The sequence below is a fragment of the Cricetulus griseus genome, chromosome 2, assembly GCF_003668045.3.
Source record: "Cricetulus griseus strain 17A/GY chromosome 2, alternate assembly CriGri-PICRH-1.0, whole genome shotgun sequence".
NCBI classification, from domain to species: Eukaryota; Metazoa; Chordata; class Mammalia; order Rodentia; family Cricetidae; genus Cricetulus; species Cricetulus griseus.
In genome coordinates this window covers 123,786,449-123,804,160 of record NC_048595.1, presented here as the reverse complement: position 1 = coordinate 123,804,160, position 17,712 = coordinate 123,786,449, and the positions used below count along the sequence as shown (strand labels likewise).

The 17,712-nt window shown below is 42.6% G+C and overlaps 1 protein-coding gene across 4 annotated transcripts in view; it reads left to right on the top strand.

Annotated features, from left to right (window-relative positions):
• The window catches only part of Pde7a (phosphodiesterase 7A), a 96,646-nt gene that overhangs the window by 71,966 nt on the left and 6,968 nt on the right, over positions 1–17,712 (top strand). For 3 of the 4 annotated variants that reach the window (XR_003482922.2, XM_027403491.2, XM_027403487.2), the window contains exons 4-12: positions 1,286–1,437; positions 3,381–3,444; positions 7,197–7,292; positions 7,669–7,769; positions 12,512–12,643; positions 13,109–13,200; positions 15,237–15,381; positions 16,005–16,101; positions 16,600–16,680. Coding sequence is in view for 3 of the 4 variants with exons in the window: in XM_027403491.2 (XP_027259292.1) it covers positions 1,286–1,437; positions 3,381–3,444; positions 7,197–7,292; positions 7,669–7,769; positions 12,512–12,643; positions 13,109–13,200; positions 15,237–15,381; positions 16,005–16,101; positions 16,600–16,680 (960 nt within the window). In the remaining variant the exon portion in view is untranslated. Of the gene's footprint in view, positions 1–1,285; positions 1,438–3,380; positions 3,445–7,196; positions 7,293–7,668; positions 7,770–12,511; positions 12,644–13,108; positions 13,201–15,236; positions 15,382–16,004; positions 16,102–16,599; positions 16,681–17,421; positions 17,517–17,712 lie in introns of all 4 variants that reach the window. The other variant, XM_027403490.2, reaches the window with a different exon arrangement.

Genomic DNA, 17,712 nt, shown 5'->3' with positions numbered 1-17,712 from the left:
GATGCTACTGATGGATAAATGTCATAGTCTGATTCTGGTACTGAACAAATTCGAAAAGTGGGGAGGGGGAGGAGAGAGACAGGCCAAGGTGAGTGAGAAAATAGAGAAGAGTTGACTTGTATAGCGGTAGAGCCAGCACACACACACACACACAAAACTGTTGTTACATGAGCACATGCAGAAGATTCTTGCTTTGTTTTTCAAGACAGGGTTTCTCTGTGTAGCTTTGGAGGCTGTTCCGGAACTCACTCTGTAGACCAGGCTGGCCTCAAACTCACAGAGCTCTGCCTGCCTCTGTCTGCCTCCCGAGTGCTGGGATTAAAGGCGTGTGCCACCACCACCCAGCCATGCAGAAGATTCTTAACAGGCCTGAAGTTGAATGACTCAGTCATTTTTAAATGGTAGGAGTGGACCATGGAGCTGAGGTGCAGAGCTAAATAACTGAAGTCTTTGGTGCCCAAAGAAACTGTGCAATTGTGAAGGTAGAGGGAAGAGATTTTATACTCATTGAAAGGTCACACTGTTTCTAGTAAAGAGCCGTGGCCCCAGAGCTCTTCTCTTTAGAGAGTTTTATTTTTATCTTTTAGAACCCTCCCAGGATATAAACAAATTTATTCCCTGTTCTCTTTCTTGTAGTTAAAAATACCTTTAAAATACTTGAAACTTTCTCATTAGGATTTGAGATGTGTTATTACTATAGTTGCTAATATCTCCTGTCTGACTGATTTAGCTTTTCAGTAGTTTGAAACTAAATTTTTTGTGTATGTGTGCTTCCAATTTCATACTTCTATCATATTGAAGCAACAGAATGAGAAGGAGTAGTTAACAGAAATGAAATCTTAAATCTGATTCGAAATCCAGATGCTTCAGTAGCTTTCTAAAGCCTGTCGAAACTGACCCTTATCCCTTTTCAGTTCTTCACTTCAAAATAAATCTCTCTCCTAGAAAAAACTATGTATAGCAATTAATGAATTTAAAAAGTATGTGTATGTGGGGCTGGAGAAACGTCTCAGCAATTAGGAGCACTGGCTGCCCTTTGAGAGGACCTGGGTTCGATTCCCAGCCCCACATGATGACTCAAGACCACCCTTAACTCCAGTCCCAGGAAAGCCAGTGCTCTTGTAGCCTCTTCCAGCACTGTGCACACCAGGTGTACAGTCAGAGCACAAAAAATAAAGGAAAACTTAAGTGCTTGTGTATTTGAAGTACATGCCAGGAACTCGGGTGTCACAAAGGCAGCCTCTGCAGGTTTCACATGTTCTCATGACTGCTCCCTTTCTTTCAGCTCAATCTGAAATTGAAGCATCAGTCTCTGCCAGGAACATCAGGAGGCTGCTAAGTTTCCAGCGCTATCTCAGATCCTCACGTTTTTTTCGGGGCACCACAGTTTCTAGTTCTCTAAACATTCTAGATGACGATTATAATGGACAAGCCAAGGTTTGTACAACTTCTTGGAAAAGACTTGAGTTGCCTGATAAGTTACTGGAGCCACCTCCCAAAAGTACTGATTTAGATACCTTTTTCCTGTCTGAATTGAGCCAGTCTTTCAGATTTGGGACTGTTTGTTTATAAGTAGGTGTAACAGAGCAAGGAAAATTTCTGCGAAAAGTAGTGAACACATTTGCATTTATTATAACAGTAATGGATCAACGGGACGGTCAACTGTGAGCTGGCCAGAGTTTGTCACTGGGAAGGGTAAGGAGAGATGGCCTGATCTGATGCCTCCATAGACATGGAAGCTGGGGTCTGTACAGCATAAAGGCTAGAGTTCACCCGATGGTTCAAAAGCCCAGGGAGAAGCTTCCATCAACTGAAGCCAGTGTTTGTATGAAGTATTTACTTCACTCTTACAGACATCACAGGAAATTTCTTAAGTAAGATTGAAATGAAATGGGTTTATTTTTATCAAATGGGATTTTATGTGATCTTGAATTTCAATTTATTTGAATTTTTTTTTGCTTTAGTTTTATAAGCCAGATTTTTGAAACTTACGGAGATTGATCCTGCAGTGTCTTCTTTGAAGTGACATTAAAGTTTAAAGAAAAGAGCATTTCCCTGCTTGAGAAGTCAGTGGGAACTGTTGGACCTCTAAAATTTAAACTGTTTATGGACTCCACTGTTTAGGTTAGAATGTTAACCTTTATGTTGAGGACAGCCTGGTCTACATAGGAGTTCCAGGACAGCCAGAGCTACATAGTGAGACCTTGTCTCAAAAGACTAAAACAAATCAAAAACTAGGGACAGCAAATAATTGGATTGTCGTACAGTGTGGGTTCAGTGTGGGAATCCAGGTCTCAGAAGTTGGACTCACCAGTCACCATACCAGCTTTCCACTCTAGCTGAGCAAGCTAGCTACTTTTGCCTGTCTCCCAGGTGTAAGTGAGGATTGGATAAAAACAACAGCTAGTGGGTACTCAGTGACCATTGTAACTCATTGGCAGATTGTTAAAATCTGGTTTGAGAATGTGCAGCATGTGGGCCATATGCTGGTGAATCATTTCAGAATTCTCCTAAGTTTGTAGACCATAGGAACAGGGCAGAAGACTGACCTGACCTATACATAATTAACTGAAAAACAAAACAATTTGTTCTCAAATGCAGTTTATTTCTGTAGACAATTTTTGAGCCAGTTGGAAACGCCTTAACTAAAGGAAGAATGAAAGCCAAGTGTGATGGCATACACCTGCAATCCCAGCACTCAGGAGGCAGGAGCAATACTATGAGCTGTAGACTAGCCTGGGCTGCAGAGCTAAACCCAGCCTTAAAAACCAGAAAATAGCTGGGCAGTGGTGGCACATGCCTTTAGTCCCAGCACTTGGGAGACATAGGCAGGCGGATCTCTGTGAGTTCAAGACCACCCTGGTCTACAAGAGCTAGTTCCAGGACAGCCTCCAAAGCCGAAACCCTGCCTCAAAAAACCAAAAAAAAAAAAAAAAAACCTAGAAAATAGCTTTTCCCAGGGTGAAAGGAGAAGGGAAACATAAGAAGGGTTGCTGGTGCAGAGCTCCCTTTCTTGCTTTATGGTTATGAAGTACCCAAGATGCTATGAAGTCACCACGGTCTTTAGCCACGCACCAACGGTAGTCTTGTGTGTTGGCCGTTGCACTGTCCTCTGTCAGCCCACAGGCAGGAAAGCGAGGCTGACAGAGGTTGCTCCTTCAGGAGGAAGCAGCACCCATTTAAGATGAGTGGGAACTGCCCCAAACGAACACATTTTGGGTTAATAAAGAATAAAATTAACACAGACAGATTATCCTTGGTGTTTCTCAAAGCAAATAAGCCACTTTTTATTTCTATTAACTTTGCTGTGGACTATCTGCAGAAAAATGCAGGTGTTGCTGAGATTAAATTACAGGAGAAATGTTTGGTTTTCATTGCAGTGTATGCTGGACAAAGTTGGAAATTGGAATTTTGATATCTTTCTGTTTGATAGACTAACTAATGGTAAGTGAAGCATTTGACTTACTCAAGTTACTGTGGTCACTAGACACCTCTGTGTAGTTCATCCTTGCTTTCATTCACTTCGGCTGTGAACCCAGGGCAAGCATTTTGTCCTTGTTAGGTTAGTGACCTTTCAGAAAGCCAACAGAAGTCATTTCACAAGCTTTTGCTTTATCAGTAGTCTTGACAGTAATCAAAAGTCATCTCTGTCATGACCTGGCCAACTGGCAGTTCTTACTGCCCTTTTTAATAACTCAAACTGAATCTCATTGCAGTCTTGATTGTCCCTTTGAAGTTTCTTCAGCATGTAAGTATGTACAGTGCCATTTTGGGACACATTATTCCCACGTAGGGTTACCCCAGAGGCATGGCCGACTGGTTAATCTTTTTCCTGAGTGTGCTGGCCCTCAGGTTTTTTCTCCTGGGGAGGCTCCCTCTGGCCCTGCCTCCCTCCCCATGCTGGAGAAGAGCATGTCACTTAGCTGGGGCACTCAGACTCTGTGGAGAGTAAGAGTGGTTTGGAGAAATTTCTCACAGGTCATTCTACTCTGTCATCTGTCCCCCACTCCCACCCTTACTCCACCCCCAGATTAGCCCAGTTTTATGTGGTATTGGCATTGCCTTTTCTTTTTACTCTCTTTGGGACCCAAAAGTAGATGCTATTTGAAAGCCTTTTTTATTTAGAATAAAATCTTGGTGACACTAGCCATCTTTACCCCTTTTGTCTAAGTAGATTTTTAATAAAATTACACAAATAAGTCAGTTTTTCTGTTGACGAGGATGGACTAAAGTATGTGTTCCCTATTTAACTTTGAAGTTACCTGCTTTTTCTTTTCTTCTAAGAATGTGTGTGTATGCGCGTGCCAGGGTGCACATGAGGCAGTCAGGACAGCTTGCTGACATGGGTTCTCCCCTGTGGGTGACTGGGTGCCAGCTCAGTTTGTTGAGCTTGCACCTTTGCCCACTGAACCATCTCACTGGCCCTGCTTTTCTTACTTCACTTTGGATAACGAAACACGACTTTATGAGCACCGCCACCGTTCTTAGAGTGTCTCTGCTGCTTCCTCTAAGCAGTAGGAGCAGAGAAAAGCCTCTCTACCTCCTCTGCCTGTCTAGCACTGTTGACAGGAGATAGATGAGACTCATGGACAAAGTGGTGAAGACCATGAGGTTTGCTTTTGTCAGCAAAGTGCCATGACATCCTGCCTTTTGTTCTCCATTTCTCTCCCCTTTTGGTGCCCTTGGGTGGGTAGGTGTCCCTGCTGCCCAGCTGGCTGCCCTACTGGAAAGGCAGTTGGCCTTCCTCTAGACCTTGTGGGTTTCTTTCTTTCCCTTTTTTTTAATGCAGTGAATTATTAGATGGCCCACCTCTTTCAAGATTCAGGAAATGCTTCCTTTCTAACCCAACACAAACATGACTTCAGTTATCACAAGATAGAGGCAGATGGAGCAATACCAGCCACAATACTTTTAAAGGCTAGCTGTATAAACTGATAGCTCGTAGCCTGCTTGGGGCTGCTGGGATGCCTGTCATTTGTTGATATAGTTGATTGTTCTTTTCTAAATGTAATTTTAAAAAATATACAGCCTGCTTGTCAGGGGCTTAGGATGAAAGCCAGGGAGGTCAGCCACAATTGCTGTCAGTTGCCATTGTTAACCCCCTTTCCCTAGACCACCCCACTTGAACTTCCTTTTTGGGGAAGGTCCCTGAATGACTCTGCCCAGATGAAAACCACCTATAGTTAGCCACCCACCTTTGCTTTTTTGGGGAAGCTAACAACAGCCCTTTGGAAGCTGTGGAGATAATGTACTTGAAGAAAATTGAACAAATGGGTAGAAAAAAAAATTGTTCTTCAGCTTGCATTATGTAGTCACAATTCCTTTCAGAAATAAAATTCCATATGATTTGTGTCCACCATATCCAGGTTTCCCCTTCTGACTTGATTCAATGGTGCTTTTTATTTCTTACTCTGGCATTCTCTGGGTGGTAAGAGGAGAGGACAGGGAGAAGCAGGCAGAGCAGGGAGGGTTCGCCCCAGGACAGGTGCATTGATTCTCCTTATCTGCTCCCAGGGGGAGAGCAGTTACTGTCTGACTATCCTCCTATAGGGATGCGGATCAGGTGATGAGCCATAGCAAGGCACTGCCTGTTGCTCCTGAGAGCCTCTGGTTTGCAGAGAGTGGTCAGCCTGTGTTATAGCTCAAGTGCTCACGGAGAGTCAATTTCTGTAGAGCATGCGTCACTACACCTTAGCTGGCCTATGTTTTCATTGAGGCATCTTTAAATAGAGTTGTCTTCTTTTCTGTTCTTTTCTTTTCCTTTCTTTTATTTTATTTTTGAGACCTTGAGACAAGGTGAGAGAACTGATTTGCCAAAGTGTTGTTCTCTGACCTTTATACACACAGACACACACACACACACACACACACACTAATAGGCAATGTTATATTTGAAGATTCTCTTGTGGCCTGCCCCCCCCCCCCCCCCCGCCCCGCAGCCTCCATGGCACTCCAGAAGTGTTAGTGTTTACCTGTACTCAGCAGTAAGTTCTGTTGACATTGGCTTAATGAGTTGTTGGTTAATGCTTTGTTAACCCTCCCAAATATTGTAAATTCTTAATGTGAGATTACTTATATCTTTAATGTATTTTAGCAAGAATCATAGACTTCAAAAGATACTATCATGTTGCAATTATCCATGATGCAGTAATTTACAAGATTAATTCCCTTTAAAACAGCCAATTTAACTGTTAATATAGCATATTTGTCCCATAGGTGGAGTCTGCAAAATCCTGAGACATAGAATAGAATATATACAACCTGGAGAGTTTTGTCAGTAAAGGGAAAAGCAAGCATATAAAGATGGGGACTCACACAGCAAGGATGAGCACTGGTGGCGTGTATGGGGGATGGAGAGCCAAGGGAGTGTATGGCATGTCTGAGTGTTTGTGCTCATTTGGGCATCACAGGAAGACATCGATCAATGGTGAAGTGTGTCCGGTGGATCAGGCTCTTTCCTTGAGGAGATAGGGATGAATTAGTGTTTAAGGAAAGGAAACTAAAGGCTTGGGGATTTTGTTTTCCTGTGAGGAAATTCAGAAAGAAATGGGCAATAAGCATGTTAAAAGTTTAAGAAGAATAGCGGTCTTAGAAATAGGTGCTTTTCAAAGTGACCAAGGCAAGATCGCCCGAGCTGCTGCTCATAACCCCCCGCATCATCACAGCTTCATCATGCTAAGCTCTGTCGTACTGTCCGTCCCCCACTAGTTCTGAGATTTTCTGCTCAATTACGGAGAAAGCGAGAGGTTTATCTCAGAGCTTCTATTTTGGGGAACTTGAAGAGGTGACTGTTTCCCACCTAGTAAAAATGTTTCTTTTCCAGTAAAAATAAACACAGTTTCTACCTCGGAGGGTTACAGCCAGAACTGTTTGCTATGGGTCTACTCATTTCTATGAAGTGCTTGTAGAGTTGGATTGGCTTGTTCACTATAGCTCAATTTTCCCATATTCCACTATTGAGTATTATTCTGGTACCTTAAAAAAATTAATGTGAAATTCTTAAAAGTTTTTATTATTCAGTTCTTGTGGAAAACTGAAACTTTTTTTCCTTAGACTGGAATGAAGATGTTAACATGTTAGTTAGAGTGTATAACTGTCAGAGTGAGGAGCTGCAGCCTCTAGTAGAACACAGTGGGCATGGGTGCTGTCTGGCCTTGCACGTCTTACTAACATGGCCTCTCCTCTTTCTTTTCTAGGAAATAGTCTAGTAAGTTTAACCTTTCATTTATTTAGTCTTCATGGATTGATTGAGTACTTCCATTTAGATATGGTGAAACTCCGTCGATTTTTAGGTAAGTGATTCTAACCCACTTAACAATAAGGTTACACAAGAACTTGTGTAGCTGTCAGTCAGCTATAACAAACCATTCAGGATCATACAAGCCTGAAGCTGCAAACCACATAGCAACATTTGGGTCGGTGACAAGCTTGTGTGACAGGCTGTGTATCAGCTAGCCTTGCAGCCACATTCTTTTTTGCATGCTGTCTGCTGCAACAGGCATTGAAATGCCTGGTGACTGGCTGAATTGAGGTGAATCTCTTAGAATGTGAGCAATTTGAGGTGATAGTCACATGGAAAATATATGTGGCTCACCCATAATTACCATGTCAGTACTTGGTTGTCCCTGTTACATAGTAAAACTTTAGTCTTTTTTTTTTTTAATGCAGTTATGATTCAAGAAGATTACCACAGTCAAAATCCTTACCACAATGCAGTCCACGCTGCAGATGTTACTCAGGCCATGCACTGCTACCTAAAGGAACCCAAGGTAAGCAGTGGGTACTGGCTTACGCCAAAGTCCAGAAACACTTTCTTTGGCCTTACGCTTCCATTATGTTAGTGGTTCAGCTCAAATTCAGAAGCTTCCCCTATCAGGGAGGTCAAACCTGACTCATGTGGCTGTAAGTGGAGGAACCAGAGAATGGGGCCCAGAGATCTCAAACCCTGGGCTCTGTTCAGCACACATGTACTTTTGTTTTCAAGTGTCCTCCATGTGAATTTGTTGGACGTGCAAACACAGAGCCTGGGGCTATGGGACATAAGCCTGAGAGGGCTACTCTTCCCCCTGTACTGGAGATATGCAGGCACACTTGAAAACAATGCTTAAACACTGTTCTTCTTGCCTGGGGAGAGGGTGTGGGAGGGCACATGCCTTTAATCCCAGCACTCGGGAGGCAGAGGCAGGTGGTTCTCTGTAAGCTCGAGACCAGCTTGGTCTACAAGAGCTAGTTCCAGGACAGCCTCCAAAGCCACAGAGAAACCCTGCCTCAAAACTCTCTTGCCTCAAAAGAAACAAACAAACAAACAACAAACAAAACCACTGTTCTTCTTGTCCCTGGCAGTTCATATAAGAGCCTGATTTTAAGGCAGGTGTGGTAGCTTGCACCTGTAAATCCCAGCATTTGAGAGGCTGTGACAGCAGTGTTGCCAGGAGTTTTAGGCCAGACTGAAGTGCATGTGGAGTAGTTCCCTCTCGCCCCAGCCTGTCAGGAGCTGGTAACTGCTGCACAGCTTTCCTTATGGTGTACATTTATTGATGTCCTAAGTACCGTGCTGGCAGCTTGTGACAGAAGTGTCAGTGACATAGAAATTTTGACCTGATGTGTCGGTTGTGGATCATGTTAGTACATAAACTGATGTCAGTCTGCTGGGGTAAGGTACTGACATCTCACAGTAAAATGAGGATGGCCCTTGTGACCATCACAGAGGAAAATCGGCATACTGCCAGCAAACAGCCAAACAGCATATGAGGATGCCACCTCTTGGTAGTCTTCTGTTGTGTTGAAAAGGGCCCTGAAGATAGTTTTACAGATAGATAAAAGAGAAAGCTGACTTTCATGTACTTTACAAGATTTGTAGTTTCTTATCCACAGAACTCAGATATTACTAGAGTCAGTAGCCATTTGTCTTTCTAAAAACTCCTTCGAGCTGGGAGGGCTGGTTCATGCTTGTAAGTACTTGGGAGGCTGAGTCAGAAGGACATAGAGTTCAAGGGTTACACACATACACTCGAAACAATTGTGTTAAGGGCTGGAGTCATAGTGAGCTTCCACTGTCAACCAGACACAAATCTAGAATCATGTGGGATGAGGGAACCTCACCTGCAGATTGTCCAAATCAGATTGGCCTGTGGCCATGTCTGTGAGGCATCTTCCTAATTGCTAATAGATGGAGGAAGAGCCAGCCCAATATAAGGGGTGCCATCCCTAGGCAGGTGGGCCTGGGCTGTCTAAGAGTACCTGAGCAAACCAGTAAGTAGCATCCTTGGGGATTCCTGCTTCTGCTTCCATTAATGGTGCACTGTAACCTGGAGAGTAAAAGGAAGTGAGCTTTAGTGTTTTAGCACAGTCATGGAGGTGAAGACTAGGACAGCTGGCGAGATAGGTCATGGGTTAGTGCTTGCCACCCAAGTGTGAGAACCTGGATTTGAATCCCTAAAGCCCATGTAAGAGTCAGATATATAACATTGGTGTCCTAGAGTGTCTGTAATCCCAGCACTCCTCCAGAGGTGGAGGCAGGAAAGTCCCTGGAACTTGGCAGGACAGCTGTCCTGGCTTGTGCTGTGGGAAGAACAACAGAGACCTGTGTCTCAAATGACGATAGGTGAGTGAGATCAACACTGGAGGTCGTCCTCACTCAGACCTCCACAGCAGGCCATAGCAAGTCCACACATTCACACACGTGAGTGTGCACACACATCATTGAATTACTTATATTTGTTAGAAGGTTCTCTTCCTAGTAAAAGTTTTCAACAGAAATGTATATTTTAATCATTTTTGTGCTTTAAGTGTGTGACTTGCTTTTATATTTTCCCCCCACAGATTTCATTATTACTGTTGTGCATTTGTGGGGGAAGGGCGCAAACCCGCCCCAGTTGCAACACAGGAGTGAAAGCACAGCTTTTAGGAGTCAGTTCTTTCCTCCCAAGGGTTTCTAGGGATTGAACCCCAGCTGTCAGGCCTCCTACAGAACTTTTAAAAGTCCAGTTGCTTCTTTTTGTGTTTCTTTTTTTTTTTTTTTGCCTGAGATTGTAAAATTACATGTAGTCACGTATTAATTTTGTAGTAAATCTATTATTATTTTCTTCTAGGAAGGTACTTCTCTGTTATTTTACCACCTCCACCCTTATCACAGGGATATAACACTTTGCCATATAGTTTAATAGCAGACATGTTACATTTATAACTCCATGCCCACTCATGACTTAGGTGTTTGTTAGATGTGTACCCTCCCCCCCCCCCCCCCCCGCTCATTCATCCTGTGTCACAGGAGAGACTGTATAAGGTGAATACCGATACAGAGCCAGTAGAGATATTAGGGTATATTTATTAGGGAGAGCCTTACTTACAGAGCAACCTAGCCAGCTGGCAGGAAATGATGAGAGCAAGCAAGCCGATGAAGCAGGGAAAAAGAAGGGACTACCATGTGCGCGCCCCTCACTCTTAAACCTCCCTCGGGTCACCCTGACCATGCCCTGGCAGGTGTGGTCGGGCACACCTGTAACCAGCCCCGAGGAGGTGTGGTTATGGTGTCCCCTACAAGACTGCTTGATTTACAGTCTGCCTTCTGTTCCTTTTTTAGTGTTTTAGAAGTTTGCTTTTAGGGCTAGGGATCTAGACTGTTTGGTAGAATGCTTGCTTATCTTGCAGGAAAGCCTAAATACCTTATAAACTGGGTGTATGGATTACACATGTGTAATCCCAGCATTCTGGAGGGAGGGAGCAAGAGGATCAGAAGTTCGGAGTAATCCTTGGGTACATAGCGAGTTCAAGGCCAGCCTGGTCAAAGTGTCAGAAAGCACCTGGGCAAAATAGTCTTGTGGATATGACAGGAATGCTACCCTCATGAACTCACTGCAGCCATGTTTTCCTCTATAGGAACTACACTAAATCAAGTCAGCATGCTAGCATGGAGTCAGGAGAGACAGCTATCCCTAGCACAAGAGCTCTTGACAGTTGATGGCTCTTTGGGCAGGGAAAATCAGTTTCCTCTAAGGGTATGGGCCCTGGTAGGTTGAATATACTGCAGTGGATGGCCTCACCCCATGAGTGTATGAGCAACACAAATTAGACTGGTGGATTTTTTTTTAAAGAGATCTGAAGTTTGTAGGGGAAGTGAGAGTTGGATCTGGGAGGAGGTGAGGGCAGGAGTTGGGCGTGAATATGATCAACTCACATTGTACACAGGTACGAAATTCTCAAAGAATTAACACAAATGTGCTTTCTAAGTTTAATTTTTAAACACTTGGCATATTCTGGAGAGGAAATCATTTTCGTTACTAACTTTGCCATAGTTATTGAACTTGTGCATGTCCTAACTTGTATAATACAAAGAAGAGCTGTATATATTCTCTACCTTAAGACGCCTCACGAGGCAGGTGTGGTGATCACTGGGTAAATTGCTGTCTCACAAGCCAGTCTCTGGACAGCAGAAGGAAAACACCAACTCCTAAAAGGCTTTTCTGACCCCACCCCAAAAATAAATCAGAAGTGTAAAGACACTTTGTAACTTCCTAGCTAAAGTACTGAGTGATGTGTGACTGAGGGAAACTTCAACACATGAGGTAGAAAAAGATTTATTCTGGCATGGGAAGGAAACAGCCAAATCTGGATCTAAATTTATTCTCATTGAAATGATTGTAGTGTTCTTGTCTCTTTCATATGTCAGCATTATTAGTGATTTATGCTCGGAAATTTTCACTGTCAGTTTACAAGGTTGTATAAGCTCAAGGAAAAATAATCTTAAAGTGAACCTAAATAAAAATATGGTCAAATGAGCACAGCTGTGGCAGGATATATGAAGGGCTCTGGACACAGCGCGTCCTTTGCCAGGGCGAGGGCCGAAGGAGAGAGCAGAGATGGTGCAGCGTGGGTCCTTCGAGTTGGGCCTTAAAGAATGAGTACACATTTTCAGGAAAGGGGTGCCTCGTGAGAGCTGGTGATAGACTCAAGATGACTATTTTTATTATGGAAAATTTTAGTTAGCTGATAATAAACTTTGACTGTGGTTATCGTGTTGTTTAGATTTGGTGATGATTACTAAGAGTGAAGTTACATTGCCATCAATGAAATGCCTTTTCTGGCATGACTTCACAGTCCTGATTGTGGCCATCCATTGGTAGAATGAAAATACACAAACCTCTTTGTCAGTTTAAGGTCATGGTTTCTGAGGAAGAGCAGCAGTTCCTGTCTTAACTGTTTTTAGTTATGCGGTGAAAGTGAGGCAATATCAGGATAAGCACTATCCATCAGGCAGTCACAGCTGCAGCACCACCCTGCATCACAGCGAGCAGTGGTTCCCTGCATCACAGTGAGACGTATCACCCTGCATCACAGCATGCAGGCTGCACTGTCCCATGAGCCACTATCTGGCAGGTTCTCGATGGCACTAAGAACAGTCCATCTGAGAAATCAACAGCCATGGGAGGAGACCCACCACCCGTACTATCTCCTAGTGGTAGAGAGTATATTTTGGGGGTTTGTGATTAATTATTCTTTTGTTACACTTTAGCTTGCCAGCTCTGTAACTCCTTGGGATATCTTGCTGAGCTTAATTGCAGCTGCCACTCATGATCTGGATCACCCAGGTGTTAACCAGCCTTTCCTTATTAAAACCAACCATTATTTGGCAACTTTATACAAGGTTAGTACAGTTTCATTGAGAATTAATTTGGTTTTGTTCTTTTTTAGTATGTGCTTAAAAATCCCAGTACTGAGGAGAAAGAGACAAGAAGATCCCTTGAGCTCACTACCTGAGTAGCCTCACCTAATCCATGAGGCCCAGACCAATAGTGAGAGACCCTCTCAAGAAACTAATGTGGATGGCTCCTGAGGAGCCTCTGGCCCCCTACACACATGAATGTGTGCGTGCATGTTCCTCACTCCACACATACACTCCCACCACCCACCCACCCACAAATAAACATGCATAAATAAATGAATAACACTTTAATATTTTTGCATTCCATGCTGTTTAGTGTTTTAGGGAAATGAAAGTGAAAGTGAATTTCCAATGGATGCTAAAGCTATAAACCAAGTTAATGTTGCTGACAAATGGTTCTTTATGTCCAGAAATGACTGTTAGGTAACAGAGAAACCCTTTTTATAGAATACCTCAGTCCTGGAAAATCACCACTGGAGATCTGCAGTGGGCTTGTTGAGAGAATCTGGTTTGTTCTCACATTTGCCATTGGAAAGCAGGTAAGTTGGATTAAGACAAATGCATTGCCTATGAAAATAAAGTTAGTAATTGATGAAGGTTAGAAGATTATGTTATTATTCAGGTCTTCGGTTTTTATTAAACTGAATGTATTTTTTTTTTAAAAAAAAAAATTATCAGAGTTGTGAGGCTGGAGAAAGTGGTCGGCAGTTAAGAGCATTTGCTGTTCTTGGAGAGGACCTGGGTTCAGCCATCATGGCTCACAGACATCCACATCCGGCACATACACCAAGATGTGGGTTACACACTCTTACACTCAAAATCCAAAGAAACTTCTATCAAAATTCGTAAGCCTGTTGTGTAGCTGTCACTAGTATTTTGTTGGCTGTTTATCTTATGGAAGATACTCCATCTTTCTGAGTACTGTAAAACTCCACACACAGTGGTTTAGTGGTTTTACTTAACTTTTCACACTTTGCTGACAACGACTTCAGGTCTGTGCCTGAAAGACCACACAGAAAATACACACTGCGCCTCAGAACACCTTCAAAGCCAATACAACAAGTTGTGCAATCTTAGGCCACCTGTGGAGCTGTCAGGCAAAATAGTGAATAAGAAGAACAAGAGAAAATAGTTTAATACTAAAGCAGGCCATTCTGGTGGCCTAATTAAAAGCACTAATGTAAATTAGTCCAGCATGATAGTGGTGGCAAAAACATCTCATCCCCTGCCGTTGTGGCCTTTATACTTTCATCACTTTGTTTTAGAGATTCAGTATTGTGTTTGGTTTAACCTATTTAACTTTTTATTTTCTAAATTTTAAGACCATGTGTGTATTCAGGCACAGGTGTGCTGTGGTGCACACATGTGCAGAGGTCTGACACTGCTTTTAGCACTCATTTTTCTCCTTCCTCTGGGGTCCTGAGGATGAACTGGGGTCATCAAGCTTGGGAGGCAAGTGCTGTTCCTACTGAGCCATCTCACTGACCTTGCTGACAGCTTTTTATTGTTGCTAACACAAAGATAAGCTTACTGTAACCTTACTAAGGATGGATTTTCTTTTTAAGTGTCTTTCTCCTGTTATCTCATATGAGGCAGTTTTTAAAATGATACAGTGTATCTTCTATCTGTATTAACATACTACATTTTCCCTCCAGAAAGTTCAAATATACTTATTTAGATAATTGACTTCATTTTTTTAAAATGTGATTGGGGGGCTGGAGAGATGCCTCAGATGTTGAGAAAACTGGCTCCTCCTCCAGAGGTCCTAAGTTCAATTCCAAGCACCCACATGGTGGCTCACAACCATCTATAGTGGAATCTGATACCCCCTTCTGGCATAAAGTCATACATGCAGATAGAGGACTCATACACATAAAATAAATAAATCTTAAAATGTGATTGGGTGTTTTGCCTGCATATATATGCATTCACCACATGTGTGCCTGGTACCCCAGAGGCAGGAGAGAGTGAGGGGCTCCCTGAAACTGGAGTTGTTATATGGGTGGTATACGTGGGAGTTGGGAATCAACCCAGGTCCTCTAGAAGAAGAGTCTGTGCCTTGACACTAAACCTTGATTAAACTGCTGAATGGAATTTGATTAGGATTTCGTTAAGCACCTATCCCAAAGTGTCTCAGTGGACAGCTGAATGGACTAGCATTCTCTCTATCTCAATCTTCTGACTTTCAGGTCCAAGGCACCAAAAGATCAGAAAGAGTAGTTTGCTATATGCACAGACATATCTAAGAAAACATGAAAAGTCTTAAGAATTTTCCCTAACAGCATTCCAATGTTACAGTGACTATTCTCCCTTTTAAGTAAATAATTCCACTTTGACTGACAGAATAAAGACACTCCTTTGCAATATTTACATAGTGGTATTTTCCTGCCAACTATTAGTTTTACTTTTGATTATTTTAATAAGTTTTAAATGTATTGTATTTCTTCACAATACTTTTTTATATGTTAAACCCCAACTGGCAGGGTATGTTGGGGTTTGTAACTCTTTCTGAATATTTAAGGGAGAAAATAAATTGAAAGCCCTAAATGTCTTCTTTATTATTTTTCTAATCCAGGCAACAGATGGAGACTCAGATAGGTGCACTGATACTAGCCACAGACATCAGTCGCCAGAACGAGTACCTGTCATTGTTTAGATCTCACTTGGATAGAGGTGACTTACACCTCGATGATGGCAGACATAGGCATTTGGTTCTACAGGTAAAGTCTGGGCTGCAAAGATTGTTTCCAGGGTAAATCATGTGACAGAGCAAAAATGAAACACTGTAGCCACCTATTTTTTCAGGGTAAATTGGAAGGAAAGAGAAGTTAGCTTGCTCCCCTCCAGACAGAAGCATATGGCTTTGGTACTTTTCATACCTAAGTTTCTGATGAAGAGTGAAGAAGGGCAGCCTGTCAACAGCAGCTGTTTATTCTGATGAATTCTCACATCAAAGGGAGGCAAGGAGTAGACGGTCCCTTGGGTTTGTTGATACTGTATAACTGATGCTGTTGTTGTGCCTCCTTGGGCTTGTCAAGGGTGGTGGTTCCAGTTATAGGCTTAGCATCCTTCTCAGCATTTCTGCACAAATAACTGGTAGATCTGTGGCCGAATAAAGTTAATCTAACAGTGAGATTTCTGTCACGGTATTTTCCTCTTTGCTGGCTTCCATTTTTATTTAGTTCTGGATCCCAAGCACACAAAACACATGCCCTACACCTGAGCCACAAGTCCAGGTGCCCCTGTCTCTTCTCAGAGTTCTCCCCATTGTTGGAGTATATTGAAACTCAATACAACTGACATCTTTTCTTTCCTAACACAGTTTTCATATTTTGTTTGCTAGATGGCCTTGAAATGTGCTGACATTTGTAACCCATGTCGGAACTGGGAGTTAAGCAAGCAGTGGAGTGAAAAAGTAACGGAGGAGTTCTTCCACCAAGGCAGGTTATCATAATGTGTGACTAAAATTAGAACCCAGGTATTTATAAGAACCTCAGCACAGATGTATTATCTTTTAACAACTATTCATAGTTCATGTATGCATAACCAGTAACCCTTGGGGCATATTTGGAAACTGAGTGACCCTGTGTATTCATGACTGTACAGAAAGTAGACTGGAAACTTGACTGTGAAGAAAGATTGCTCTGAAGTAACTCCAGGCCTTCATCTGTGTGAGGCACAAGACCATGTGAGCATCTGAGGCATGTTTGAAAATACTGACAGAATTAGTCTTGGGAGGAACACCTAGTAAAAAATACTCTATTTGGTCCATTTAAATAGTGATGTCAATTTGGCGAGCTTTCTGTGTGTCACTTAAGTTTAATCCTGTCATGAGGATTGTATAGTGTCCATTCAATAAATTTACATATACAATGAAGGTATTCATTGTTGATTTAGACAACAGATCTGTTCCATCTTAATTTTTTTTTAATTTTTAGGAGATATAGAGAAAAAGTACCATTTGGGCGTGAGTCCACTTTGTGACCGTCAGACTGAGTCTATCGCCAACATCCAGATTGGTAACTATGCACATTTAGTGGGTTAAAAAAAATCCCACTCGTTTTGAAATTATTCAAAACTAAGTATTCAACTTACGCTCATTCTAGTTAGTAGGACAGACATGACTACAGAGTCGGACAGAGATGCAGAAGACAGGCACAGCTTGTAGGAGAGCACGGTGTTGAGCCTGTGGGAGTCTACTGGCTCCTGTAGCTAAGGCTGATCGGTTTTTCTCTTGGTGGGACTAATGAGACAGTTAATAGATCTGCTTGATTCTCAAGGATCCTCAATGTCACAATACTGTCGGTCGTCGTGCCTCCTTGGGCTTGTCAAGGGTGGTTCCAGTTTATGGGCTTAGAATCCTTCTCAGCATTTCTGCACAAATAACTGGTAGATCTGTGGCAGAATAAAGTTAATCTAACAGTGAGATTTCTTTCACAGTATTTTCCTCTTTGCTACCAGAAATATAGGTGAGAGAGAAATGCAAGCTAGGTGAACAGGTAATGCTTGTAGCTCCCTTTAATGTCTTTTTGCCTGAGGAAATTACTCTGTGGTATAAAAGAAAGAACTTCCATGGCTCAGGCAGCTCTTCTGAGAGGAGTTCAAAGCACCCACACCAAGTAACTCCAGCTTCAGGGACTCTGACACCCTCTTCTGGCCTCTGCCTCTGAGGACACACATGAATGAAGATACGTATTTTTTTTTAAGTCGTGATTTTAGCTGGGCATGACTATACATGCCTATAATCTCGCCATTTTCAGAGTGGAGGAGGAAGGAGCAGAAGTTCAAGGTCATCCTTAGCTATATAGTGGGATATCAGACTCAAAGAACAAGGACTGGCAAAATGGCTCAGCAGGTAAATGTACTTGCCGTCAAGCCTGAAATCCGGGTTTGATCCCTAGGACCCACATGGTGGGAGAAGAGAACCAATCCCTACAAGCTGTCCTCTGACACCCTCATGTGCACTGTGCCATTCTCACGTTAATATTTTTTTTTTAGAAATAGCCTCTCCTGATTTCTAGACTGATTTTTCTTCTCAGTTTTGACATTGT